The 27,589-nt window shown below is 41.4% G+C and overlaps 1 protein-coding gene across 1 annotated transcript in view; it reads left to right on the forward strand.

Moving 5' to 3' along the window:
• Dsg2 (desmoglein 2) overlaps window positions 1-26,401 on the forward strand; it is a 51,364-nt gene extending 24,963 nt beyond the window's left edge. Inside the window, exons 6-15 of the mRNA XM_021150453.3 lie at window positions 302-468; window positions 2,450-2,587; window positions 2,678-2,863; window positions 12,168-12,433; window positions 13,904-14,046; window positions 14,342-14,569; window positions 16,175-16,402; window positions 18,025-18,146; window positions 20,138-20,467; window positions 23,109-26,401. Coding sequence (XP_021006112.1) covers window positions 302-468; window positions 2,450-2,587; window positions 2,678-2,863; window positions 12,168-12,433; window positions 13,904-14,046; window positions 14,342-14,569; window positions 16,175-16,402; window positions 18,025-18,146; window positions 20,138-20,467; window positions 23,109-24,131 — 2,831 coding nt within the window. The 3' untranslated portion in view covers window positions 24,132-26,401. The remainder of the gene's footprint in view (window positions 1-301; window positions 469-2,449; window positions 2,588-2,677; window positions 2,864-12,167; window positions 12,434-13,903; window positions 14,047-14,341; window positions 14,570-16,174; window positions 16,403-18,024; window positions 18,147-20,137; window positions 20,468-23,108) is intronic.
• The last annotated feature ends 1,188 nt before the right edge of the window (window positions 26,402-27,589 follow it).

The following is a 27,589-nucleotide window of genomic DNA, read 5'->3' on the forward strand; positions in this document are numbered from 1 at the left end:
AATATAGCAATTTTCCATTTATTTATAATTTTTTTTCCTATTATTTCCATGCATGGAAGCCAGAGAACAACCTGTGCAGTCCAGTTCTCTTGTCCCATCGTGTAATCCCAAGGATTACTCTCAGTTCAGCAGACTCAGCAACAAGTGCCTTTACCCCCTGACATCTCTTTTTTGATAGTGGTATAGTGAAATTATGATAAGACTAGAAGATCCTTTCAGGATACAGCTGAAAGAATAATAAATAAAACAGGAACCCGTTCGTAAGAGTACTTACCTCAGATACCTTCTTTCCTAATGGCAGATACACTTGTGATGAAAATCACAGCCACAGATGCAGATGACCCGGAGACTCTGAATGCTAAAGTCTCCTACAGAATTGTCCCTCAGGAGCCTGCAAATAGTCATGTGTTCTACCTAAATAAAGACACAGGGGAGATCTATACGACCAGTTTTACTTTGGACAGAGAGGTAAGTTAAGGTCACCTGTCACCCTCTTTTCTTAACCCTCTCTAGTTTCTCCACTCCCTCGATTTTTATGTTCTAATTTTAATTTGCTCTGTATTCCTCACTCATGGAATAACTCTAGGAATTATTGTGTAGGGATGTGCTGCCAATATGGCAGTTACTAGCAACATATGCTATCCAGCTCTTGGAATATGAGCAGTCCAAATTGAGGTATGCTGTGTTCATACTGAGATGGGATTAGCATCAGATTGGGAAAACTTGGTATGAAGACTACAATTTTGCCATATGACTCAGACAGGGCGCACAGCATGATAGCACAGGCTGTTAATCCTAGCACTCTGCAGGCAGAGGCTATTGGATCTACAGAGACTGTTGGATCTCCATGAGTTTGAAGCCAGCCTGGCTGCCAAACTAGGAGTTCCAGGCCAGCCAAGGCTACATAGTGAGACTTAGCCTCAAAAACAAAAAGGAGAATTAAAAAGTTCATAGAGAAAAGTCTTATTTTAAATCTTAAAAAAAAAAAGGAATATTGAGAATTTAAGTAGTTTCCTAGAAAGATTATTCTCTCAAACATTTTATTTTGATTTTCAAAATTTTTTTAGCTTTATGCATATTGGTGTTTTGCTTGCATATGTGTCTAACACCACATATATACCTGGTGCCTGCAGAAGTCAGGAGAGGGTGTCAGATCCCCTGGTACAGCAGTTACAAGACAGCAGTTAGCTGTTCTTTGGATGCTGGAAACCAAACCTGGGTCCTCTGAGAAAGCTTCCGGTATTCCTAACCATTGAGCAATCTCTTCAACCCCTAATTCTAATGTTTTAATCAAAGGGGAAATAGACAATCTTTAAGAGCCACATGCACAAGAATTTTTATAGCATAAAAAGGTAAAGCGTAGGGGATCCTGAGTATACTGCAGTGTTATCAGATGTAAATCTTAGGCAGGTGTGTTGTGTCGTGTTTCAGAACCAGCTACTCACATGGGAAGGACCTCAGCCAACATTCCTGTTGAGGTCTTTGTGACATTTAAGAGTATGGCCAATGACTCCTAACTTCTGTGGCATGAGCAAGTTGCTGCCTCTGGAGTGTGGCCATTGAGCTGATATTCATGGCTGACACTTATCGGGTACTTACCTGGAGTATCTTGTAAACAAGATAATCCACATTGAAACCCTGTGAGGCAAATCCAGCTCTTATTCCCATCTTACACTTAAGGTAACTGAGTCTCGAAAGGATTAAGCGAGTATCCAGCCAAGAGCTTCAGAGACACAGCTCCCCTCCATCCACTGAGTGGGTCTGTCCCACACAGGACCCTCCCTCACTGATGTGTCTGCTGAGCCCCTTAAACCCCAGACACACTGAGCCAGGAGGCCACATATACGAAAAGGGTTCCTTTTTCTACTGTCTTTCTTCGTGCTCTGCTGTGGTTATGTTTTCTCATATAGCTAAGGACGACCAGGAACCTCTGTCCCTCCTACTTCCTCCTCCAGAAAAGGGTACACAAGTTTTGGTTTGAGAATTTTTAAGTGCTTTGAGTGGCATTTTTGACATCTCAGGGCTTCTGTCAGACATGTTTCTAGTCTGGTTCCCCCAGCCAAATATTCCTGACTTACCGTTTAACTTGGATGAAAGGATAAGAGCAAAACAGAAGCAACCATGTACCTCCAGGGCAGAGCAAACTGCAGCATGAACAGTCCACCTTTGTTTGAAGAACTCATCTCCTAAGACTATCCCTGGTGACACATAGTTGGGGGTTATCAAGATCTCCCTGTGCTTTTTCTGCCCCTCTGTAAAAAGCTCTGACTGCATATAAATATACATAGCATCTCCACACCAGTATTCAATGACCACAGCAGTTACTTATGAATGAACAAGCCTGCAGTCCATTTCCTAAAGATAAGGTGAACTAAAACCAGAACATCATCTTCGGGAGCTATTAATGTCTATCTCAGATGGGTCTTCTTCATTTTTTCTTGTTCTTCAGGAACACAGCAGCTATTCCTTTACGGTGGAAGCAAGAGATGGTAACGGGCAGATAACAGACAAACCAGTCCAGCAAGCTCAAGTTCAGATCCGTATATTGGATGTCAATGACAATATACCTGTGGTAGAAAATGAAATGGTAACTAAGTTTTTAGTAGGCTTACTATTTCCTGAATCACAACTAAAAATACATTATTGCATTAATAAAAGCTGTGTTTGTGTTCTGCAGTATGAGGGGACAGTGGAAGAAAACCAGGTCAATGTAGAAGTCATGCGGATCAAAGTGACCGATGCAGATGAAGTGGGCTCTGATAACTGGCTAGCAAACTTTACATTTGCATCAGGAAATGAAGGGGGCTATTTCCATATTGAAACTGACACACAGACTAATGAAGGGATTGTGACCCTTGTCAAGGTAAGTTGTGAATGTCCACCATCAGGGTGGGACTGTGGTTATAGGAAAGACTAACATGCTTTGAGTCCCATACTCTCACAGGTGCTTTACAGGGACATCAGTTGGTACCAGCATTGCTCAGAGTGAGGAACAGCCTTCATAGCACAAGTCATATAAAAAGAAGTAGTCACACTATAGTTCAGAGTCAGATCAGGAACTCAGATCCCAGGCACACAACCTTGCATAGCACACTTCCAGGCAGTGTGAGCTTGATGGGCCAGGGCTCAGCTACTTGCTTTTCAGAGAAAAATCTATTGTGATTTTACTTGCAAGTATTGTAAGGGCTGCAGTTTGAAAGGAAGTAACCTGCTCTCCTGTGCCTCCTGATTATCAATGAAGGCAAAAGTGCTGAACATATGAAATTCAGGGTATAGCTCAGTGGTAGATGGCTTGCCTAGCATGTGTAAGGCCCTGGGTTCAACCACCAGTGCCAAATAAGTTAAAACTTGGCTGGATATAGTGACTTGTACATATAATCCCAGCACTTGAAAGGAGGACTGTTGAAAGTCCAAGGACAACCTAGGCTACATTGTAAGCCTGGGTTATAAAGTGAGACCTCTAGCCAATCAATGGCCATGGATGAACTGGGTTTACCTGAAAGGGGGACTGGAAATGAAAGAGACAGGAGGTGGGGCTAGAGAAGGATGAAGCCAAGACAAGGTTCTGGTCAAGGCTCCAAGTTTAATATTCAGCACTGTGTTTATATAGGGAAAGCCCACAGACACATCCTTTGTTTCAGCTAGTTTATGTTGCAAAGCAAGATCAGCAGGCAGTCTATACTTTTAAGTTCCTGTAGAAGTTGCACATGCAACAAAGGCAGATGACTCCACCTAGGTCATTAAGGTTCAACGTGGCAAATGCTCCAGGTCTGTTCAGCCTGCTCAAGGCTGAGAAAAAGAGCACAATTCTCCCTTTTTTGTTTTTTAAAGATGAGCAGTACCAGTAGCTGGACAGGGGCACAAGATTTACTTGTTTTCCATAATCACATCTAGGGTAAAGAGTGACCAGGTGATTGTTCCTGTCTTAGGTCAGTGTCTATATTGCTCCTTCTTACCCATCATCGAGAACAAACATAGCATTGCTATATGACTTTGCCTTAGGTCGATAGGAGGTCAAGAACATTCTTACCTGTCTCTGACTACAGGCTTTCTATAGCACACTCTTTCCCATTCAGACCAAAGCCATGAAGGACATATGAATATGCACTCAATGCATTTCTTCATAGCAATTGATAACTGTCATGGTGAATAGCTGAGCTTCCTGAAAAGGATCCTCTGTGAAGGCAACCAATCTGTTTAAGATACAACGTCCAGTAATTAAAAGCAACAGATTATAATTAATGATCAAAGCAGTGTAGAAATTAAAGTTGTAAGCCATGGGGAAGTGGAAAACCAGAATTCAAACCATCCCTGATTCTGTCCTTTTTCTTTTTTCCTTTTGGCTAGTCCTTCTCGAACTTTAGCCATAGAATCCTTTACTATTCCTGAATGATCGATGTAAAAGTAACATTCTTCATGGAGGGCTGTACATAGTCCTCCTTGTTGAAGGAATAAAAGATCAAGTCCTCTCCTGTTTTGAAGGACTACCTTAGACAAGGAGATTAGAGATTCTTGTAAATGGGAAATAGAGGTTTCTATCTTTTCTATATCTGTATCTATTGCCATTCTAATGCGCTCATAATTTTTTCCTTGCAAAACCAGGGCAGAAGCACTAGTAGCTGCTCCTCCCACACTCAGATTTCCTTGGCCTCCAAATTTTAAATTTTTAAAATAAAAGGCATGATTTAAATGATTTTGTGGTATATTCAGATATAATTCCCCCTTTTTTGTTTTTTATGAAGATATTGTTTTATGAAGATAAGTTCCATGGGCCTGTTCCACAATATCTTGTCCTTTAGGATAATAAGAAAATATGGGTAACATCCATTTGCCATAATTGGTTAAGTACAAGTCCTCGAAGATTAACACTATTATGTGGTACATGAAGAAACTGAGGACGCTGAGAACAAGTCTTTACAACTTGATGTGCATATTTTCTAGGAATACCAAATTGTTGTCTCAAACTGTTACTATTTTGATGATGTAAAGAATGAGATTGTTCAGCTAAGTATTCCTGTAAGGCCTATAGTCTGCCTGGTATACAAATCTGCTGTGGCATTGCCCAGGGGTCCAGGCAATCCAGTATGAGTTCTTAAATGTCCTATAAAGTAAGGAACAGTACATGTTTCTCAAATTAAGCTGTATTTGTATAAATAACTGTAAAAATTAAGAATTAGCAGTATCTAAAAAAGGAACAATTTCAAGCAATTGTAAACCATGAGCTATATATTGGCTACCAATATACAAATTAAAAACTTGTTTTTTTCAGCATTTCAAAAACAGTGGCTACAATACATAATTCAATTATTTGTGCTGAAGCAGGGGGAAACTCAAGAGAATGAACATGTGATCCAATTACATATACTGATTTCCCATTAGATGAGCCATCTGTAAATACAGTAAATGCATTTTTTATGTGATGGATGCATAAATTTACAGGAAATACAACAGCATGCATAGAGGCAAATTCATTATCCAACTTGTCTTTTGAATAATGATTATCAAGTTTGCCTAAAAAGTTTGCCATGTAACAGGCCAAATATCAGTATTCTGCAATAACCAAACTTGGTTATTTGCTGTTTGAAATAAGGAATAAATGTTTCATCAGGTTCTTAAGACATTCTTTCCAAAATACTTTCATGATTCTATGCCACAATTCTGTATTAAGACAGCAACAGCTTCAAAATATGGTTGGTGCTCAAACTTTACTTGGAGATGAAGAAAGATGAATCCACATTAATGGTCCCTTTTGCTAAAGGACTGCTGTGAAATAGCCAACAATTGATCATAGTCTATATAATGTATCTGTTGACTAATAGCTACCTTACTTTCTGCAAAGCTATTTGTCCCTCATTGGTTAATTGTCCGGGGGAATTAAGCTTTGCATCCCCCTTGAGAATATCAAACAGGGGTTTAAGTTCTCCTATGGTAAGCTTAAGATGAGGTCTTAGCCAATTAATAGTGCCTAACAACTTTTGAAAATAATTTGAAATAAGTAAATTATCTTTTCTTACTTGAATCTTCTGTGCCACAATTTGTTTAGGATATTACTGAGGCCCCAAATATTGAAAAAGATATTGCCTTTGAATCTTTTCTGGAGCAACAATCACCTCAAAATTTTAAAGCTTGTTGTATAAGAAGAGCAAAGGCTTGTCATAAAACTCCTTCAGAGGAATCAGCTAATAAAATATCCATATAATGAATAATATACACTGAAGGATTCAAAGGTCTAACCTCTTGTATTGAAGCAGAAACAAAGTTTTGACATAATGTAGGGCCATTAGCCATTCTTTGAAACAAAACCTTTTAATGATATCACATTATGGGTTATTCAAAATTACAATCAAACTCACTAAATGCAAACCTCCCAGTCACCAGGATGCAAAGGAACAGTATAAAAACATTCCTCCAAATCCATAACAATTCTATATGCATTTCCTGGAATGGCAGCTGGAGTAGGCAAGCCAGGCTGCAATGCCTCCACAAGTTCCATAGCCTCATCAATTCTTTGCAAAGCCTTCAACAATCTCCACCTGCTAATTTTTTTCTTAATTACAAATATGTGTAAGTTAAAAATCCTGAACCTGCAATCGAACTGCAAATTGCAGCCAATGGAACACCGGCAGTTTAATTTTTAAGTTTTTTGTTTTGTTTTGTTTTGTTTTCCAAAATTATGGGTATGTTAGAGCATACCCATAATTTTGGAAAACAAAATCCAGTTTTAAACAATCCATTCTCTTTAAAATCAGTACCAAAAGCATTACTTTCACATAACAAAGTTTGGCTGCCAGTTCTTATATATGAGTGTATGACAATGCAGCTTTTAATACCTCATTAAAAGACATTGTTTTAAATCCTATCCTTTATAAGTCTAGTTTCTAGGATAAGAATTACATAAATTGTTATCCCAATTTAGAAGTATCTTTAGAGACCTCTTTTCCTGGGTTGGCTCATGCCACATGTTGTCTGAATGACTCCAACGCTGAGTTACCAGTTTTAAGCTGACTTTCTATTACCAATGTTACAAATTTTTAATCATACACAATAACTTATAAGCCGATACTCTATACCCAAGATATGCAGAACATATTTATACTTTTAAAAACCAGTCAGAAACAAAAATGAAGTAGCTACACACATCTTATATATTTAGACTGGACAAAATTCTTACTTTTTCTAGCTATCATTTCAAGAAGGGAGCAGCTTATCATTGCTGAACCCAATAAATACAGTCACAGATTTTCCACAGGTTAACTTATCAGTTTCTGCTGTGCAAATTGAGACTGCCTTTTAAAGAAGTTAAACTAAATCAATGGGCAGACAGCCAACAGATAAAGTTTTAACCATTTTTCTTTTGAACATAAAACATAGAACAACAATCATTCAAACAAAGAAACAAAAACAGACATAAATTGACAGACATGTACAGCTTGGTGCACCAAGGACAGACAATAGACAGAGCGCAAAGAGAACTTGATATCCCAAAGGGACCTACATATCCTACCTAAGAGACCCAGAACCAGACCAATAGGAGCCAGAGAGGAAGCAGGACATCTCCCGATTTCCTCCTGTCCCTAGGAGAGCTAGGAAATAGCTTTTACCATTCCTACTTCTGGGAACCATGGACAGCATAAATCTACTTGAGCTAAGACTTTTTCTAACATCTGTTTTTTAAGCCCTACTCCTCACCTGATGTAGCTCTTGGCTACAGACAAATACCTATATAGAATTCCCCTGTCCCATTGCGCTGTCACCCCTAGGTGAAGTCAGCATTGGGTCAAGACCTCTTCAGCCTAGTTGTATCCCCTTAATGCACCTCCTGCAACAACAGTCTCCAAAAAATAAAATTTATAACTAGCGCTAGCATTAATACTATTCATTACTTACCATGCATGGTGCTGTTACTTTTCTTCTGGTTTTTGTGGAGCTCCACCCAAGACAGTGTTTCTCCGTGGGTCTCTTCATTTTCAGGCCTCTCGTTTGGGCTCCACCTGTTCATCCAGTGACTGTGGATGAACTGGTTTTACCTGAAAGGGGTGTTGGCAATGAAAGAGATGGGGGTGGGGAGGACATGTGAAGATGAAGCCAAGACAAGGTTCTGGTCAAGGCTCCAAGTTTAATATTCAGCACTGTATTCATATAGGGAGAGCCCACAGACCCATCCTTTTCTTTTTTTTTTTTTCAGCTGGTTTATGTTGCAGAGCAAGATCAGTGGGCAGTCTATTCTTCTAAGTTCCTGTAGGAACTTGCACATGCAGCCAAGACAGATGACTCCACCTAGGTTGTTAAGGTCTAGAAACTCTGTCTTAGAAAGAAAGAAACAAAAAAATAACCTGCACAGAACTTTTTAAACAAAAATTCTAAAATGGCTTTGTCTATGTAACAAAATAAGAAGTAACATTAATATATTGTGATTGACTATTAGACTTCTCTAGTTTTAAAATGAAAAGCAACAGCTTTTAAATACTATTTCATTACGCTGCAAATAAAAATTAACTGCAGACTTGTGTCTCTCAACTTATGTGTATGTTTACTCATATGAATATGTTATAGAAATATAAGGTATATATAATGTATATATATACTAGGTAAATCTAAAAGTATGATGTGAAATAAATGTGTAAATAGGGAAAAAAGTTCACTTGAGGTTTCAGTTCTCCCCTTAATAATAAACTATGATATGCATTTAAAAACATCAACCCATGTTTAAAGGGAAGACAGATTTTTATGATTTGAAGAAATTAGTAATGCCACCAGAGACCAAACAAACTTGTTACAGAGAAATAAACACAATTTCAAACCATCAGTTGTGGGTCCCACTAATGGCAAAATCCAGTGTATACACAAGCCCATGGGCACCCTTGTTTCAGCAGGAGCAGATGAATTATATACACACAACCCCGGGTGGGAAGACAGAATTCACATACACATGGAAAGAAACAGTTGATAAATGACAAATAGTCGAATCATCTACAAAAAAGGGATGCAGTTATTTGCACTAAGAGAAGTGTAGATGAAAAAGACTACAGTTGGCTGGAGATGGCAGAGATGATGTTCGGTAGGCAGACTTTGCCTGGCATTCGTGGCCCAGATCATGTGGTCAGTGGTCACCATAGTAACCAGATTCAGTGGTAAGACACAGGAAGGAGAATCAAGAGTTGAAGGTGGTCCTTGGCTACATAGTCAAGTGTGAAGCTATCCTGGGCTACATGAGATTCTGTCTCAACGACCAAAATGTTTTAAGAAAATTATAGAAAAGCAACAGATTGAGAAAATTGCAAATGTGATGTCTTAGATATTGTAGGGAACCTTGGAGTCGACTCAAGACACCCCAAGTTCAAGTTCTCAGCACAAAGTTTTATTTGCTCCAGAGGGATAAAGCGCAGGGGATAAGAGACAAGGACAGGAAACAGAACTAGGAAGAAGAGGAGGGAACAAGGGAGATAGGGCGGGGATATTTGCCACAGGAGACAAAGGACTGCCTCTGGACAGAGAAGAGACAAACATGACCTATAGACAAATGTCACTTTATAAAGGTAAAAGAGGAAATCCTGTGTTAGGATTGTAATTTTAACCCTCATAGTAGGTGTTTAATTTTCTTTGGACATGTTAGTTAAGTGTGCCAAAGGGGGCGTGGGGGGGGAGGGTGTTGATTGCTGGACTTCAATATTTTGATAGCTAGACTCCAGTAGTCAGTTTCAGGAGGAAGAAATGGAAGTTTCCAAATAAAGGAGTAGACCTTGGGGACTGGTGTTTTGGTTCAGACAGAAAGGGGCTGAGGTGCCTATTTTACATAGCAAAGCAGATCTCACCTCCACGTTCTCCCAGCATTCCTGGGCCCTACCTGACTTAACCTGTCCTCAACCTTGAACTTTCCAGCCCTGTGACTGGACTCCCCTTCCACCAGAGGCCCCTCCCTATAAGATTCAGACATTTTGGCCTCTTGCAAATGGCTCTCCTCCTCCTCCTCCTCCTCCTCCTCCTCCTCCTCCTCCTCCTCTGCTCCTCCTCTTCTTAGGCATACTTTTTCTCTTTCCCTCTCTCTCCCCCACCCTCCCCATGGCAGCTCCCCATGGCTTGCTTAGTCTGCTTTCTTATAGAACCCAGGACTTATCAATCACTAATTAAGAAAGGCTCTTCAGGTTTTCTATAGCCCAATCTTATGGAGGCATTTTCTTAATTGAGGCTCCCTCCTCTCAGATGTCTTTAGCTTGTGTCAAGTTGACATAAACTCTCCAGTCCAGACACCGTGTACTCCATATCCCCATTTATCAAAAACAAACTCATGGAATATGTTACTGAATATTAATTTTCACTAAATGCCTATTAATTTCTCCTTTGAAAAAAAATCACTTTTACTTTTTAAAAATATGTTTCTGAAAATAACCGTGACCTTTACCAAAATAAACTGAAAGTACTTGCTTGTTGTTGGACATGGTGGCTCAGGCCACTTAAGGTAGCATGTAAGGAGGAGAGGAAGAAAGATAATGAAGTGTTTAAGGCCAGTGCAGTATGCAGAGTGAGTCCCGGGACAAGGAAAACCTTGATGTTTTTTATCCCCCAAATAGTAATAATTGTAAGGGCCAGAGGCAGTCAATGACTCAAGGAAAGTGTCCCTTTGCACATGTGAACTTGCAGAGGCTGTAACAGCAGATGCAAGTCCTGTACATGCTGAAGCCAAGCAAATTCCCAACATGGAGGGGAAGGGCAGTACAAAGTCCCATCCCTCATTGAGGAGCTGTCGGCATTTGATGGCTGCTGGAAAAGAGGAAATTGGTTTTCTTTAATGGTGTGATGCCTGGTATAGTGAAATGAAATGAACCAGCTGAAATGGCCTCATGGCCAAGAATAACTGGACAGCAAAAACTGGGCTTTATGGGTTGAGAGAAAGAGCATAGTTGAGTAAGAGAGGAAGTGGGCATGCGTCTGGAAGGAGTTGTGAGATAGGGTTGAAGTTGACCAAAGAATGAAAAATAAGAATGTATGTACGTGTGTCTATGTCTTATGTGTGTCTGTATGTCTGTATGTCTTGTGTGTCTATGTGTTGTATGTGTATGTCTGTCTGTATGTCTGTCTATATCTTGTGTGTCTGTCTGTAATGTTTATGTCTTATGTGTGTGTGTATCTGTCTGTGTGTCTGTATGCCTATATCTTATGTGTGTGCCTGTCTGTATGTGTGTCTATGTCTTATGTGTGTGTGTCTGTCTGTCTGCCTGTGTGTCTATATCCCGTGTGTGTCTGTCTGTCTGTGTGTCTATGTATTGTGTCTGTACATGCGGCTATATCTTATGTGTGTCTATCTTTTTGTCCATATGTCTGTGTGTCTATGTCTTATATGTGTGTCTGTCTGTCTGCCTGTGTGTTTATGTCTTGTGTGTGTCTGTCTTGTCTTTCTGTGTGTCTATGTCTTATGTGTCTGCATGTGTATTTGTGTCTGTATGTGTGCACATCTATCTGTGTGTCTGTGTGTCTATGTGTGTATGTGCACATCTATCTGTATGCCTGTGTGTGTGTGTGTGTATATATATATCTATCTATATGTCTCTGTGTGTGAATCTCTGTGTGTGCACATCTATCTGTGTGTGTGTGCACATCTATCTGTGTGTGTATGCACATCTATCTTTGTGTCTGTGTGTCTGCGTGTGTGTGTGCACATCTATCTGAGTGTGTGTGTGTGTGTGTCTATCTATGTGTCTATGTGTGTGAATCTCTGTGTGTGTGCACATCTATCTGTGTGTGTGCACATCTATCTGTGTGTGTATGCACATCTATCTTTGTGTCTGTGTGTCTGCGTGTGTGTGTGCACATCTATCTGAGTGTGTGTGTGTGTGTGTCTATCTATGTGTCTATGTGTGTGAATCTCTGTGTGTGTGCACATCTATCTGTGTGTGTGCACATCTATCTGTGTGTGTGCACATCTATCTGTGTGTGTGCACATCTATCTGTGTGTGTATGCACATCTATCTTTGTGTCTGTGTGTCTGTGTGTGTGTGTGCACATCTATCTGTGTGTCTGTGTGTGTGTGTGCACATCTATCTTTGTGTCTGTGTGTGTGAATTTCTGTGTGTGTGCACATCTATCTGTGTGTGTGTGCACATCTATCTGTGTGTCTGTGTGTGCTCTTGTGCTATGCTTCCCCAGCAGTAACTCTGGCTTTGTTTCTCCAGGAATTGGACTATGAAGAAATGAAGAAGCTAGACTTGAGCATCCTTGTCACTAACAAAGCAGCTTTCCACAAGTCCATTCTGAGCAAGTACAAGCCCACGCCCATTCCCATCACTGTCAAGGTCAAGAACGTGGTCGAAGGCATTCATTTCAAGAGCAGCGTAGTCTCTGTCCGAGCTAGTGAGGCAATGGATAGATCCAGCCTCAGCAAGTCGATTGGAAAATTTCAAGTTTTTGATGAAGACACAGGACAAGCAGCTAAAGTAACGTAAGGCGTGGTTGTGAGTGTATTTCCGGGTTTCAATTCCCTTACATGCCTGTTTGATGGAATTTCTGTTTGTAAAACTTTGCATGCCTCACAATCACCTGTAGATCCATTTCCAGAGGTTCTGACACCCTTTTCTAGCCTCTGAGGGTACCTGCTCCTATCCATACACAGATAAGCACACTTATACATAATTTAATATTAAAATAAAAACCTTTTTAAAAACTTAACAAGGACAGCAAAAGAACCATATTTTTAATTTTTTTAGTGTGCTGTTGTGCTAATTATTCAATCAGTAACTTATTAATATTTGAGACACCACATAAGCTGATATCAAGCCTAAATGCAGAGTTCCACAATAGATTAATTACACAGCTCTTTAAGTGACATCACCTAATACATTCCATTGTGACATGTAGATTTACTGCTCAGACAACCGGATTATAATAGCTATGAAAATAGAAAAGTGGGGCAGACAATCAATAATGACTACTTTAAAATTCCTGATAGGGGCTGGAGAGATGGCTCAGTGGTTAGGAGCACTGACTGCTCTTCCAAAGGTCCTGAGTTCAAATCCCAGCAACCACATGGTGGCTCACAGTCATCCATAATGACATCTGATGCCCTCTTCTGGTGTGTCTGAAGACAGCTGCAGTGTACTTACATATAATAAATAAATAAATCTTTAAAATTCCTGATAGGATATTCAAAAGTACTTGTGAAAATCCAAACATGTTACCATTTCCTTTTTATACTTTTATTTTTACATTGTTAAGTATTGTTTTTTTATTAAGGCAGTATCATTAGCTCAGGCTGGCCTTGAACTCACTGTGTAGCCAAGGATAACCTTGAACTCCTGGTCCCTGTACTTTCACCTCTCTCTATAATTATTTACTAGGGACAATAATAAAAGGCATTAAAATGTAGTTCAAGTGTATGATTGGATTATCTCCAAATACTGTACACAAATATTACTATAAATTAGCCACCCGTTCTAGTGTGCTTAAATAGCTACTTAGTAGAAAATAAATTATTTGGCTGAACCAAGAGACTCATGTGTTTGGCTTGTGTTTCTATTTTTATTTGTTAAATTCAATTGTACTCACTGTACTATTCTTAAAATCTAATAAGAGCGTATCCTCTCTGCTTTTTGATTTTCCTCACTTGCAGAGAAAAAAAATGCAGGAGTGCATGATTTCATTTTTAATAAATTCTTCTTGAAAGCCATCATTCCTAACAATGTTTAGTTCCTTCCATTTAAGTCAACCACTAATTTTTTAAGTTATTTTTACATACTAACAATATCTCAATAGACTATATAGCATAAGCCTACCCGACATGCCTTGTGACATTCAAACCTAGTGTGTATAACAAGGTCATATGTACTGGGATAAAGATAAATTTGAAAGAAGTACAGATGTTAGTTCCAATGTATCCAGAATTAAAATTAATTTGCTGTTTGTGTTATAACAGATATGTAAAAGTGCAAGACACTGACAACTGGGTCTCTGTGGACTCCGTCACTTCAGAGATTAAGCTTGTAAAGATTCCTGACTTTGAATCTAGATATGTCCAAAATGGTACCTATACTGCAAAGGTTGTGGCCATATCCAAAGGTAAGTTTAATAAACAGATGCCTTTCCTGGTTAAATGCTTTTAGATTTTATCTTTCACCACCAGAAGTATTTGTCCTGACTGTGTATAAATGGCCTCATCAGTGGTTAAGGCTGTGTGCACATTTTTGCTTATTTATTTAGTAACTTTGCACTGATAGGAACCTGAGAGTTGCCTATGGGAGGTATCCTCGGTGCTTGGCACCCACTCCTTATCTGATTGGCTTCTGTACTGAATCTGTGTCCATGCTCAGTGATACACTCAGAAAGTCTGAACTCTCTCCTGCTTGGTTTCAAGATCATCCTCAAAAAACCATCACCGGCACCATCGTTATCACTGTTGAAGACATCAATGACAATTGTCCCGTACTGGTGGACTCTGTACGGAGTGTCTGTGAGGATGAACCCTATGTGAACGTCACTGCAGAGGATTTGGATGGGCCCCAGAACAGCGGGCCATTCAGCTTCTCCATCATTGACCAGCCTCCTGGAACGGCACAGAAGTGGAAAATAACGCACCAGGAAAGTAAGTATGTCAGCATCCGAGTGTAAGCGTGATGGAGAGCGAGGAGTTCATGTCAGAGGCCAATTCATGTGTCTTCTCAAATTATACTTCAATGCATCCCCAATGTAGACTTTAAGGGGGAAATAAAATGAGGGTCTGAACTCTAAGCCTAAAGTAGTACCTTAGCTCCTCATGTAGACCTGCGGAAAGTAAAGATGGTCCGGCTTGTCTTTAGGAGGTTGAGTTTTCTCCAAGTATCCTTTCAAGCACTTCTGTCATAACAAGCTGAAGAAACTGGAGACTTGGTCTGACACACATGCTAACCCAATGCTGGTAGACACAGTCAAACGCCTGTGTCTTGCACATAGTCCTCTTCTTGATGTGATCTTTTAGGTGTCTTTGGGACAGTCTCAAATGCAGAAAATTCTATCCAGAAGACTATTTATCAAGCAATGTTCATTTCAGAAAGGTTTATAACACAGTTATCAGCGACTGTCTATAGCTTACCTTAAAATAATTCAGAGAAAGATTTTGTTTGGTTTTCCTGCTATTTGTTGATGTTGTGTGGTTTGGTATTTGCTTTGTTTTAATACATGAATACAATTCATGTTCTCACAATCCAAGTACTTGGGAGGCAGAGGCAAGGGGACTCTTTTGAGATTTACTTTACTTCACATCAAGTTCCAGTGTGGTCTCCGTAGCAAGGCCTTGTCTCAAAGAAATAATGTCAGCAGAACAGCCCAGTGGGTGAAGGTCCTCGCTGCCAAGCCTGATTAATGAGTTCCACACCCAGGACCTACCTCTAACCTCCTCATGCTGATGGTGATGCTGGAACACGCAGATAGAGCCACCTCCACACTAAATAAGCAAATGTAACTTTCTTCTTTCAAGATATGACTTCAAAAAGTCCTTTTGGGGGGGGGGGGGTGAGAGGTGTTGTTTCTATTTGCTTGTTTTTGAGGCAGGATCTTACTCTGTTGCCTATGCTGGCCTCAAACTCTGCTGTTCTCCTGCCTCAATTTCCAGGTGCTAACGACTATTACTTACTTTGTCTTTTTTTCATGTGCCTCTCACTTTATTAAAATGCTTGTTTAAATAACATGAAATATCATTACCAAACTTTTTAACAAAAGAAAACAAAACAGCAGGTATAGAAAGAGAAGGTATTGTCACAAAATAAAAGACCAAGATAAAAATAAGACGGGCTTATCCTGAAAAGTATCAAAACTGAGGGTGACATCAGACAGTTTCTGCTACCTTTAAAAACTACTTTAATAACTTCTTTTTTAATAATTGGTAACACAAATGTCATGGAATGAACATGTTATTCACAGAAATGTCATCTCATGTATCATCGAATGCCCACTGGCTGGAGTGTGTGGTGGTTGTTCCTAGCATTTGATAGACCACACACATTAGATAATCTAATCACCGTGAAAGCTGTGTCCAACCCCGACCATCTTCTAGTTAATCTTTTGAAGTCTGTGGACACATTTTTGGTGAGCACAGAGAATGAATGCCAGGAGGAGCTGGGGAGAAAAAGCGTCCACCTGAGGCCACATTAAGACCTGTCTCTCCTCTCATCAGCCACCCATTTTCCATCCTCTTGTGTCTCCTCTCTGGCAGGTACCAGTGTGCTGCTGCAGCAGAGCGAGCGGAAGCGTGGGAGAAGTGAGATTCCCTTCCTCATTTCCGACAGCCAGGGCTTCAGCTGCCCGGAAAGACAGGTCCTTCAGCTCACCGTGTGCGAGTGTCTGAAGGGCGGTGGCTGTGTGGCTGCGCAGTATGACAACTATGTCGGGTTGGGCCCTGCCGCGATCGCTCTCATGATTCTAGCACTCCTGCTCCTGCTCCGTAAGTCTGTGTTCAGTGCCTTGATCAGTGTTAATAGGTCTTCAGAAAGGACTTGCCACACTCATGTGCCGTGTAGATAGAAGGTTATTTTTACATAAACAGTTTATTCCAATCCAAGTGTGCTTTGCGCTCTTCTCCTCTGCCCCCACTCTTGGCTGCTTGCCTTACCTCTGGCCAGCACTTGCGGCAGTCAACCCTTTTCAAAGCACCGCAATGTGCCCTCACAATGACAAGCTGTGCCCAGTCAGTCCTGTCTGCCCTCCGTTATTTCTGCCAAAGACCTGGCATCCCCTGCAGTTGCACTGTACTTGAACTTGGGCAGAGTACCACCTCCAAGACAGCCTTGGCTGTCTCCATGGAAAGAGGAGAAGCCTATTAAAGATATTTATAGATGTCTAGTTACGTGCACAGAACCCAACAGTTTACAAGGGACCTCTAGCCTGTCAGCTCTGTTTGGTTGTGGCTGATTTGTCTTACTTATGGTGGAGTCCGGCATGCATTTTTATCCAGGGATTTCACTCCCTGTCTTCCCATCCCGGCTTCTCTAAAGTCTGACCTGGCACTCAGCCCATGACACTTGATTACTACTGATTTTTAACAACAGTACTTAGGAGCTGGGTGTGTGGCTCCGCTGGTAGAGTGCTTATGTGGCATGCCGAGGTCCAACCTTCAAACTACATAAAACTAGATATGATGGTACACCTCATTTGTGATCCCAGAACTCGGGAAGTGAGAGGAGAAGGGTCTGGAGTTTAGGATCTTTCTCAGTTACATACCAAATTCAAGGCCAGCCTGGGCTATATAATACCCTATCTAGTTAATTAATTAATTAATTGGTAAATAAATAAATGTAAGCAAAAAAAAGAAAATGGTATTCAGGTAAGTCAAAGGTGAAGTGAAAGATCAGAGGGACAAGTCTTATGCAAACCCCCACTCTGAGATAAAATCCAATAGCCTTGATGGTCTAGAGTATGTTGATGTTTTATTCTGGGGTCTTTTCTCCCAGGGGTGTATGTGTGTGTGTGTGTGTGTGTGTGTGTGTGTGTGTGTGTGTGCACGCGTGCGCTCAAGCACATACACAGGCACACACAAATGCATGTTTTGTTTGTTTTCTTTGGATGGGGCTTTAGAGACAAGGTTTTACTCTGTAGCTCCTGCTGGCCTCAAACTTACAACAATCCTCCTGCTTCAGTCCCCCCAGGCATGGGAGAAATACTAAGTACTGGGAGAATCACAGGCATGTGCCACCACTCTTGGCTGCTTTTGATCCCTCTAATACATATCTCTTAGAAAGTAGGCTTGCAAAAAAAAAAAAATGGTGGAGTAGTTTAAATGATCTCATCCAGTCACAGTATTCTGCTTGGGGGACAGAGACAGGCTCTCTGTGATGAAGAAGACCTTTGGGTCAGAGGACTCTGTCTGCCTCTGGGCTTTGGTATAATTCAACCGAAGCAAGGTTGGAAAGATTGAATCAAAGTGTTGAATCAAAGTGATAAGGACAGAAAACAGAAAAATGAAGCTTCAAATATGTAAAGAGGGGGGTTTGAGAAGTCAAATGTGAATTCTAAATGACATGGATTTAGCTGGTGAATGGGCCTCTGACTCCTCTTTGCTGTGTACAGTGGTGCCGCTCTTGCTGTTGATATGCCACTGTGGAGGGGGCGCCAAAGGCTTCACCCCCATTCCTGGGACAATAGAGATGCTGCATCCTTGGAATAATGAAGGGGCACCCCCTGAGGACAAGGTCAGTACATCAGACAGTGATGCGATCTGCTACTGGTCTGATTTTATTGGGGGACATGGGGGGGACATGTAACTCAGACTAGCCTTGAACTCAAAACAATCCTCCTGCCTTGGACTCCCAAGTGTGGGGATTACAGCTATGAACCACCAGATTCTTTTATCAGTTTAAAGGTGTCGTACTTAGAGGATTTTGGCAACAGTTTTCAGCATGAAAGATTAACACAGCTATTAAGTTGTGAAATATATTCATTAAGAGCTGGCACTCAATTCTTAAAGCCCTTGCCATCTAGGAAGTAACAATGTCTGTAAGACTGAGCCCTACATCTGTAGGATCTGACAGTGTCACATTGAAATTGAAGGACCCAAGTGCTGTCCACTGCAAAACTGACCACTTGCTTGCTGGTAAGGAAAAAGCCCTATACCTATACCTTTCAAGGTCACAGGCACCTGTGTTGATGTTGTAGTGTGGCAGTGAAGACACAGCACTAGTCATCAGATCTCATGCATATACCTTTGTTAAACAACAGGTTGAAACGATAGCATATTCTCCCGTATGCCAGACCAGAGTGGAAAGGCCTTGAGTGTACTGTGGTATGCCCTGTGCTGATGAGAATGCAGACCAAAAAGCACCCGGTGATCCAAAGTACACAGAGCAAAGGACAGGGAGTGCACCCCACTATTAAATGATCCTTTTAATGCCAGGATTGGATCCACTTCCATTCTCAGTATATTCAGCTGACAGAGGTAAACTCCAACTCCCAAGGCTCTTATGAAGTGTGCCCAAATTCCTTTTTCTATTGCTTAATAGTTAGTTTCCCCATCTCTCCATGACTCTAGGTCTTTCCTCTCCATCTGCCACAAGTTCCACTTCCTGTAGGATATATGTATCAACATCAAGTGTCAGAAAGTCTAAGTGTAGCCAAAGTAGAACGTGGTGACACTCCATGTCCATCACTTTCCTTGTTACTAAGGCCAAAATAGCCTGACAAAGCGAATTAAGGAAGGACCGGCTTATTGCTTGAGAGATCCAATCCATCATGGCGAGAAAGGCTTGGTAGAAAAAGTGTGAAGAAGCTGGTCACATTGCATCTGCAGTTGGGAAGCAGAGAGCAGACAGGGAGTGATGTCAGGCTATAAAACCCCAAGGTCTACCTGCAGTGATCCACTTCTTTCAGTGAAGCTCCGCCTCCTAATGGTGCCACAACCTTTCAAAGCACCCCACCAACTGAGGACCAAGTAGTCAAACACATGAGCCTATGGGGGCATTTCATATTCAAACTGCAACACTACCCTATAACCCAAGTAGTTGGGAGACTAATGGAAAACAGTCACAAATTCAAGACCAGTCTAGACTACACCGTGAGATTTACTCTCAAACAGCTAAACAGAAAGATCAAATAACTGGATCGATCAACATGGATCCATCAGCCCATGCCCCCACTCTACCCTCTTCCTGCCCTTCCACAGACGGGTTTCCTCCTGGACACTAGCTCCTGTCCTCATACTAGAGCAAGCAGCTGAGACATCATGAACTGCCCTGTAGGCACATTTTCTGCAAGGTGTATATAGCATTTCTTGATCCTCTTTAGTCAGAAGGCAAGAGACTATCTCGTAGCAATGGAAGATTGGAAGTAGACTCTTTATTTTGAATGGCCATATGTCCAGCTGAAATTTCAGAGTTTTGTAACTGTCACTTAAGACCCTATAGGGAAGGCAGGTGCCATTGGTTCTGGTTAAGAGGGTAAACCAAGACCACATAAAGAAATCTAGGCTTTGTGTCCTCCTCTGGTTGTAGTCAGCTCTAAAGCAGGAAGAAGAAATCCTTTACAAGACTCCAGTGGATGTATCCCACCCCCACCCCCAGCTGTTTTCCTAATTTGCTTAGGAGGAGTAGTTCATCTCTAATTCCATCCACTTAGCTCACATCTTCCTGCCAAGTCCACACTGACCCTTTGTCTTCCGGATTCATTTCTGAGCTGTGTTCACCCCTAGGTGGTGCCATCGCTTCTGGTGGCCGATCATGCAGAGAGCTCGGCAGGGAGAGGCGGCGTAGGAGGTGCGATGCTCAAAGAAGGCATGATGAAAGGCAGTAGCTCAGCTTCTGTTACCAAAGGGCAGCATGAGCTGTCTGAGGTTGACGGAAGATGGGAAGAACACAGAAGCCTCCTCACTGCTGGGGCCACTCACCATGTAAGGACAGCAGGAACCATCGCTGTCAATGAAGCCGTAAGGACAAGAGCCACGGGGTCTTCCAGAGACATGAGTGGGGCTCGAGGAGCCGTTGCCATGAATGAGGAATTCCTAAGAAGTTACTTCACAGAGGTAAGCACCGGTTCCTATGGATGGTGATGAGGGAGACGTTTATATTAAAATATGAGATTCTAGATTACTAAGTGGGCTTTTCTGAGGGATAGTTAGTGGGGAAGTTTTATGGGGTTTTTTTGAGTTGTGTTTGCAGACGATGAGAAAGAGAGTTGGGACCCACTGAAATAACCAGTGGCTGAGTTAATTGGTGGTAACAAATGGCCCCACAATCTGCTTAGTTCTTTTTCTTCGTGTTTTTACCTGTCAGTTTGTTCCTGCTCTGCCCCATGTCATCTTCGTCGTAAGATGCACACACACTAAGAAAGCAGATTGAGCCAGGGAAGCTGTCACCTTGTGGCACAGGAAAAATGATAGTGGCCCAGGCATTGACTCTGGTGGCTACATGTCTCCTTGCTGGGATAAAACACCTGACAAACACATTGTTTTTCCTTTTTTAAAAGATTTATTTATTTTATATATGTGTGTACACTGTTGTTCTCTTCAAACACACCAGAAAAGGGCATCAGATCCCATTACAGATTGTTGTGAGCCATCATGTGGTTGCTAGGAATCGAACTCAGGACCTCTGGAAAGGCAGCCAGTGCTCTTAACCACTGAGCCATCTCTCCAGCCCCTGACAAACACATCCTAAGGAGGGAAGATGTGTTTATTTGGGCTCATGGTTTGAACCATTAATGACAGCCCATCATGGTGCAGAAGGCATGGTAATGGACTCATGAGACAAGTCATATTTGTCCTCATGCAGGAAGCAGAGAGAGATGAATGCTGGCTCTCAGCTCGTTCTCTTCTACTTTCCTTTTTATTTGCTTTGGAACCCCAGCCCTTGGAATGGTGCCACCCACATTTACGATGGTGACTCTGCCCTCCCCGTTCAAACCTCTTTGAAAACTGCCTCAGAGACACACCTAAAGGTGTGCTGCCAAGGTGATTCTAAATCCAGTCAAGTCAGTAGTGAAGATTAATCATCACAGGCTCTTTCAGACTCTGCCCCCTTCACAATTGCATTTCTTTGGTCAAAGAAAGTCATGTGACTATGATAAGTGACCATGGGTTAGAAAATACAACCCCTCTGCAAAAGCAGGTTTCACAGGAAGGAAGACAGAGATCATAATCTAAAACACTCAGGCTAATAAATCCACTTACATTTTTGTTTGTGGTGGGGAGGTGTTTGCTTGTCTTAATTGTATTGATTTTATGTGTATGGGTGTTTTGACTACATGTGTGTCTGAGTGCTGTGTGTGTGTGCAGTTCCAGTAGTGACCCAAAGAGGGGGCTAGAACCCTGGAACTGGAGGTACATGTGGTTATGTGCTGCCATGTGAGTGCTGGGAATCAAACCGAGGCCTTCTGGAAGAGCAACAAGTGCTCCGCACTAAGCCGTATTTCTAGCTCCACATTTTTGTAATTTATATGATAAACTTGTGACTCTGAAGGGAATACACACACACATACACACTCACACACATGAATCCTGAAAAAGTTACACAAAAGATTATCATATGTCATTGCTTGAGATTAACAATTGAAAATAGGACTAGAGATAAGTGTTTCACTTAGACAAAATTTATCCCAGAACACACTTCGTTACTAGGCAGAACCAAAAGGATTTATTTTATTTCAGAATGGGAACTAGTCAACTCATGCAGAAACATAACACTCCTACATATGTCAGTGATTTGTGACAGGAATCCAAAGCCTTAAAGCAAAAACTGCTGGAGAAATTGACGAATCCACAATTATAGTCAGACATTGAAAGGAGGAGTAGACAGGAAGTCAGTAAGGCTGTAAAGGAAATAGCAGCATTGTCAGCTGGCTGGATCTAGTTGACCTGGTACACAACAATTTAAATAGGTCTGGGAGCATTGCAGGGATAAGAACTTTACGCAGTAAAGGAGCTTAAAGCTCTATGTTCAATCTCCACCCACCCACCCACACACACACACCAAATAAAGAGAACTAGAATTTCAAAGTTATCATAAGACTGTCCTAAGAATCAATGGCTGGAAGTAGAGACACATAGCTGTAATTACAGCACGTGAGAGGCTAAGGCAAGAGGATCCAGGAGTTCAAGGTCCTGCATATAGAGTTTGAGGCCAGCCTGGGATACATAAAATCATGTCTCAAAGAGAGTAGAAGCTTTCCAGCATATCCGTTGTGTACACAGACTTTCACCAATTAGCATGTGACGTTACTTCCCATTCTGTCCATGACCCTCATAAACATACCTGTGTGCCTGCAAATACAGTGTGTGTATTCTCTATTACACACAGCACAGCTAACAAAGTAAGAAACTTAAAATTGATACAATGTACATTTCAGTTTAGACACTGATCAGTTCCGCGATAATGGCAGTCTTGTCAGGCAATGACATTTTCTATTCAGTGTCTAACTGGGTTACTAAAACACTATTCACTTTTAATCTGAAGTTTTACACCACCTTTTTTCATCTTTCATATTAACATTTTGTGAGATGGCATACCAACCATGATGTACGATGGCTTGATTGGGTTTCTCTTATGTTTCCTTGGAATTGGATTCAATTTTCTTTTCAGTTTTTGTATTATATCAATAAATAGCAAGCCTGTTTTTAAGTGAATTTGTGCTGGTAATGATCTGTCTCCATTCTTATTTTTGTTTAGAAAGCGGCCTCCTACAATGGGGAAGACGACCTTCACATGGCCAAAGACTGCCTTCTCGTTTACTCTCAGGAAGACACGGCCTCCCTCAGAGGCTCCGTCGGGTGCTGCAGTTTCATCGAGGGAGAGCTCGATGACCTGTTCCTAGATGATCTGGGCCTTAAATTCAAGACCTTAGCTGAAGTTTGCCTAGGTCGAAAGATCGATATGGATGTGGACATTGAACAGAGGCAGAAGCCGGTCAGAGAAGCGAGCATGAGTGCAGCTCCTGGTTCTCACTATGAGCAAGTGGTAACCAACTCAGAGAGCGCGTATTCCTCTACCACCGGCTTCCCTGCCCCCAAACCTCTGCACGAAGTGCACACAGAGAAAGTCACACAGGAAATCGTCACTGAGAGCTCTGTGTCTTCCAGGCAGAGTCAGAAGGTAGTACCGCCACCTGATCCTGTGGCTTCTGGTAATATTATAGTGACGGAAACTTCCTATGCCAAAGGCTCAGCAGTGCCACCCAGCACTGTGCTCCTGGCTCCCAGACAGCCACAGAGCCTGATCGTGACAGAGAGGGTGTATGCTCCAGCCTCCACCTTGGTGGATCAGCATTATGCCAATGAAGAAAATGTCCTTGTTACCGAACGAGTGATCCAGCCTAATGGGGGCATCCCTAAGCCCCTTGAGGTCACCCAGCATCTGAAAGATGCACAGTATGTAATGGTGAGGGAAAGAGAGAGCATCCTTGCTCCCAGCTCAGGCGTGCAGCCCACTCTGGCAATGCCCAGCGTGGCAGCAGGAGGACAGAATGTCACCGTGACAGAAAGAATACTGACTCCTGCTTCCACTCTGCAGTCCAGCTACCAGATTCCCAGTGAAACCTCCATCAAGGCTAGAAAGACTGTGCTCTCTAGTGTGGGAAGCATGGGTCCTCTGCCCAATTTAGATCTAGAGGAGTCTGATCATCCCAATTCTACTATAACCACATCTTCCACCAGGGTCACCAAGCATAGCACCATGCAACATTCTTACTCCTAAAGAGAAGCCGGCCACAGTCGGATCTGGACCTTAACTAGCGTCCACTGGATATGTGTGTCCATGCCCCTAATGTTAGAGCAGCCACACAAGACTTGCACATTGGAAAAACTCATTGACATGCCAAAGACACCATGTCTCAGGTAGGGTTGTATTTCAGAAATGCTCTGTGATTATTGGGGGATGGAGTTTAGATGCTAGTTCCTCGGTGCCTTTTAGTGTACTGTGCAAGCAATACTCGCAAACGGGACATGTAAAATTGAGTTCCAAGAACTTACAAAACTAAAGCAGGGTATCTAATTCATCAGGTCCCTGAGGCTGGGTCTCTGCACAATGCATTGATATTCAGCAGGGACAGTTCCACCCCTTACATTACAGAGCCACACAGGTTATAGGTACCAAATAGCACATCCACCCAGAGACACGTCTCCACTCTGCTTCATCTCCAGGTTCTGGTTCACTTTAACACTGGAACTCTGAGTAGAAAGAAAGAAAGAAAGAAAGAAAGAAAGAAAGAAAGAAAGAAAGAAAGAAAGGAAGGAAGGAAGGAAGGAAGGAAGGAAGGAAGGAAGGAAGGAAGGAAGAACAAACATTGGAGCCCTTTTTAATTGTCTAAAGTTGACAGACTTTAGAACATTGTCAGGATAAGAATACATAGTGTGTGTTTCTCTGCACATACCATGTCCTGTGAGCTGAAGAAAATGACTTCATATTTTTCCTCACTAACCAGAGGTCCTAAAAATGTTGAGCATTTCAAATTAGTTTTATAATCTAACTAATCATGATAGCCAAGTGTGGTGGTGCAGGCCTTTAGTCCAGAACTCAAGAAGCAGGCAAATCTCTCCAGGTTCTAGGCCAACCTGGTCTATATAAAGGGTTCCAGGACAGCCAGGGCTACATAGAAAAGCCCTGTCTCAAAAAAGCAAGCAAAACAAACAACAACAAATACTAGTAATAAGCCAGGATAAAATTCCTAGTTAACTTTTCTGTAATGTGATAGCAGTCTGTGAAGGAAAACCTCTTCACATATCTGTTTCTAATCTACAAGTTAATGCACTTAGGGGCTGGACAAATGACCAAGTGGTTAAGAGCACATTACTGACAGCTCTTGCAGAGAACCTACTTCAGTTTCTGACAACTACATACTATGGCTCACAGCCACCTCTAATTCCAACTCAAGGGATCTGATGCCCTCTAATGGACTCCAAAGACATTGCACTCACAGTTGAGTGGTTAGTGAGCAGCCATGTTCCACTCTTGAATCCTCATTGCCTCTCACAGTCACTTTATCTCTTGCCATTGACTGCCTTCCATACTCAGTGCCTCTCACAGAACCCCAGCCATTATCTATGGAGCAAGATAAGTTCCACAAACCACTCTTTTACAATTAGTCAAATATCAAGAAGACTCAGTAATTCTGAATTATGAACTTTACCACCTTGATATCTGACGTACTTGGCTGGTCATGAATTGATATACATGAATTAAATACTTTATCATAAAAACCCTTGAGTAATTGGCCCAATTTCATTCAACTTCCTTGCCTTGATTCTTTCAGGAAGTTGTTTGGACTCTACAGAACATCAATGGAAAATATTACATAACAAAAATTTGCTTCTAAAAAATAATGTTTCAAAACCTATGTATATATCAGTCATAATTTATATCCATGTTTCTCACCTAAAAAAAATGTTAAGAGTCATCAAATTTCTGGATATTTTGCTAGGAAAATGAAATTCTACACTTATTTTTTTGTAGACTTTTTAAAAAATGTTGTTTACATGAATTGTGTTTTGAAAAAAATATTATACTGTGCACCCTGTGATGCATGACGTGATTTTATGTATGGTCTGCTATGTGGGCAGAGGTCCCTCATTCCTGTGATCTGGAATTGTTTACTTGCTACAAAGTAAGCTTTGTGGGGATTTTGCTTTCATTTTCTTTGTAGCTGATGTTATTTTACCAAGTGTGCAGCAGGAATTACACCGCTGTGTGGAATTATAAAAACATCCCATGTGCAAAAAAAAAAAAAAAAAAAAAAAAAAACCAAAAAAAAAAAAAATCCCATGTGCAAAAAAAAACCTAAAACTCAGTCTTGCGCGCCCCCTGGGTGGCTTTGAGGCTCCACTGCTCTTTTGTGCAGGGTATGGTCTTCCTTGTTTCCCCAAAGGGTGATTTGCATTAGTTTTTACATTTGTTCCTTGGGAGGTTTGCATTTGTGTGTGTATCCACGTAAAATATTTTAATAAAAAGGCCACCTTCTTTCAGAGTAACCTCTCTCCATGTCTTCCTACTGATATTTTACAAGGAATGTTACTATGTGGTAAAAAAGAGCTTCCTGGAGGCAGACGTTTCTTGGGCTTTGTTATTTAATATGATCTGCTTTGCTGGCCCAGCCAGCCTCTTTAGAAGAGCATTGCTAACCTTCATAAGAAGGGTAGTTACATTGAATATTAACATTGAATAGTCTTTCACTGTACATCCAGTGGTTTAAACGCTGTGCTCTTGACATGGGATGGAATTCTATCCCAATCAACCCAGGATTACCTGAAAATGTAGTAAACTAGACGTAGTTAATATTCCCGGCCCATTTAATATTGCAATACAGTTCCGAGCAAATGCATGGCACTTTGGCAGCAGCCTGCAGTTGGACCATCATCAGTTTGTGACTGGTTTTATTATTTTCTAAACTGAACTTTAAGCAAGTGCTTCTGTTTGGTCAGTCCAGGAGTTTTATTCTTAAGGAACTGAAGGTCCCCCTGACCAGAAAGAAATTACAGAAATCTCTTATAATTTACCAGAGAAGGAGGAAGCTCCCCGATCTGGCCCAAAGAGAGGATGTTTCTCTGCAATGTTTAGAGAGAGCTGTTTTAGTTGCTTATTACTTTTCACAACAAAGGATATGAGTCACTGCAGCAGCAGAAGAAAGAAACCATTTTCCTATGCTGGGACTCTAAGGAAATACATATTAATGAGAGAAAAAATAAGACCATTAGCATGTATAAGACACACGGAAAACTTTAGAATTGAGCAAGTAGAAAAAAAATGTTTAGAATTTGGGTTTGTATTTTTCAGAGCAAAACTTTAAATAAATTTAACAAACCATGGAGAGGGGCTAGCCTTGAACCAGACAAAGTTCAGAAAATTCCAGGGAACTTGGGCAAACAGGATTTACAGTCAGTAAAATGGATGCTTTTACTTGCAGATCAGCTTGGAGAGGGGTATCCTGTGATTGGCTGAGGTTACAAACAAAAGAAAGTAAGGCTTCTTTGTTTTTTACATAGCAGCCAAATGGCAGTTCAGTATATAAGGACTCAATTTATGGGGTTATTTTGTTTGTTTGTTTGTTTTGTTTTTTGAGACAGGGTTTCTCTGTATAGCCCTGGCTGTCCTGGAACTCACCTTGTAGACCAGGCTGGCCTCGAACTCAGAAATCCGCCTGCGTCTGCCTCCCGAGTGCT

The sequence above is a fragment of the Mus caroli genome, unplaced genomic scaffold, assembly GCF_978045245.1.
Source record: "Mus caroli unplaced genomic scaffold, Mus_caroli_1 scaffold_19, whole genome shotgun sequence".
Lineage (NCBI taxonomy): Eukaryota > Metazoa > Chordata > Mammalia > Rodentia > Muridae > Mus > Mus caroli.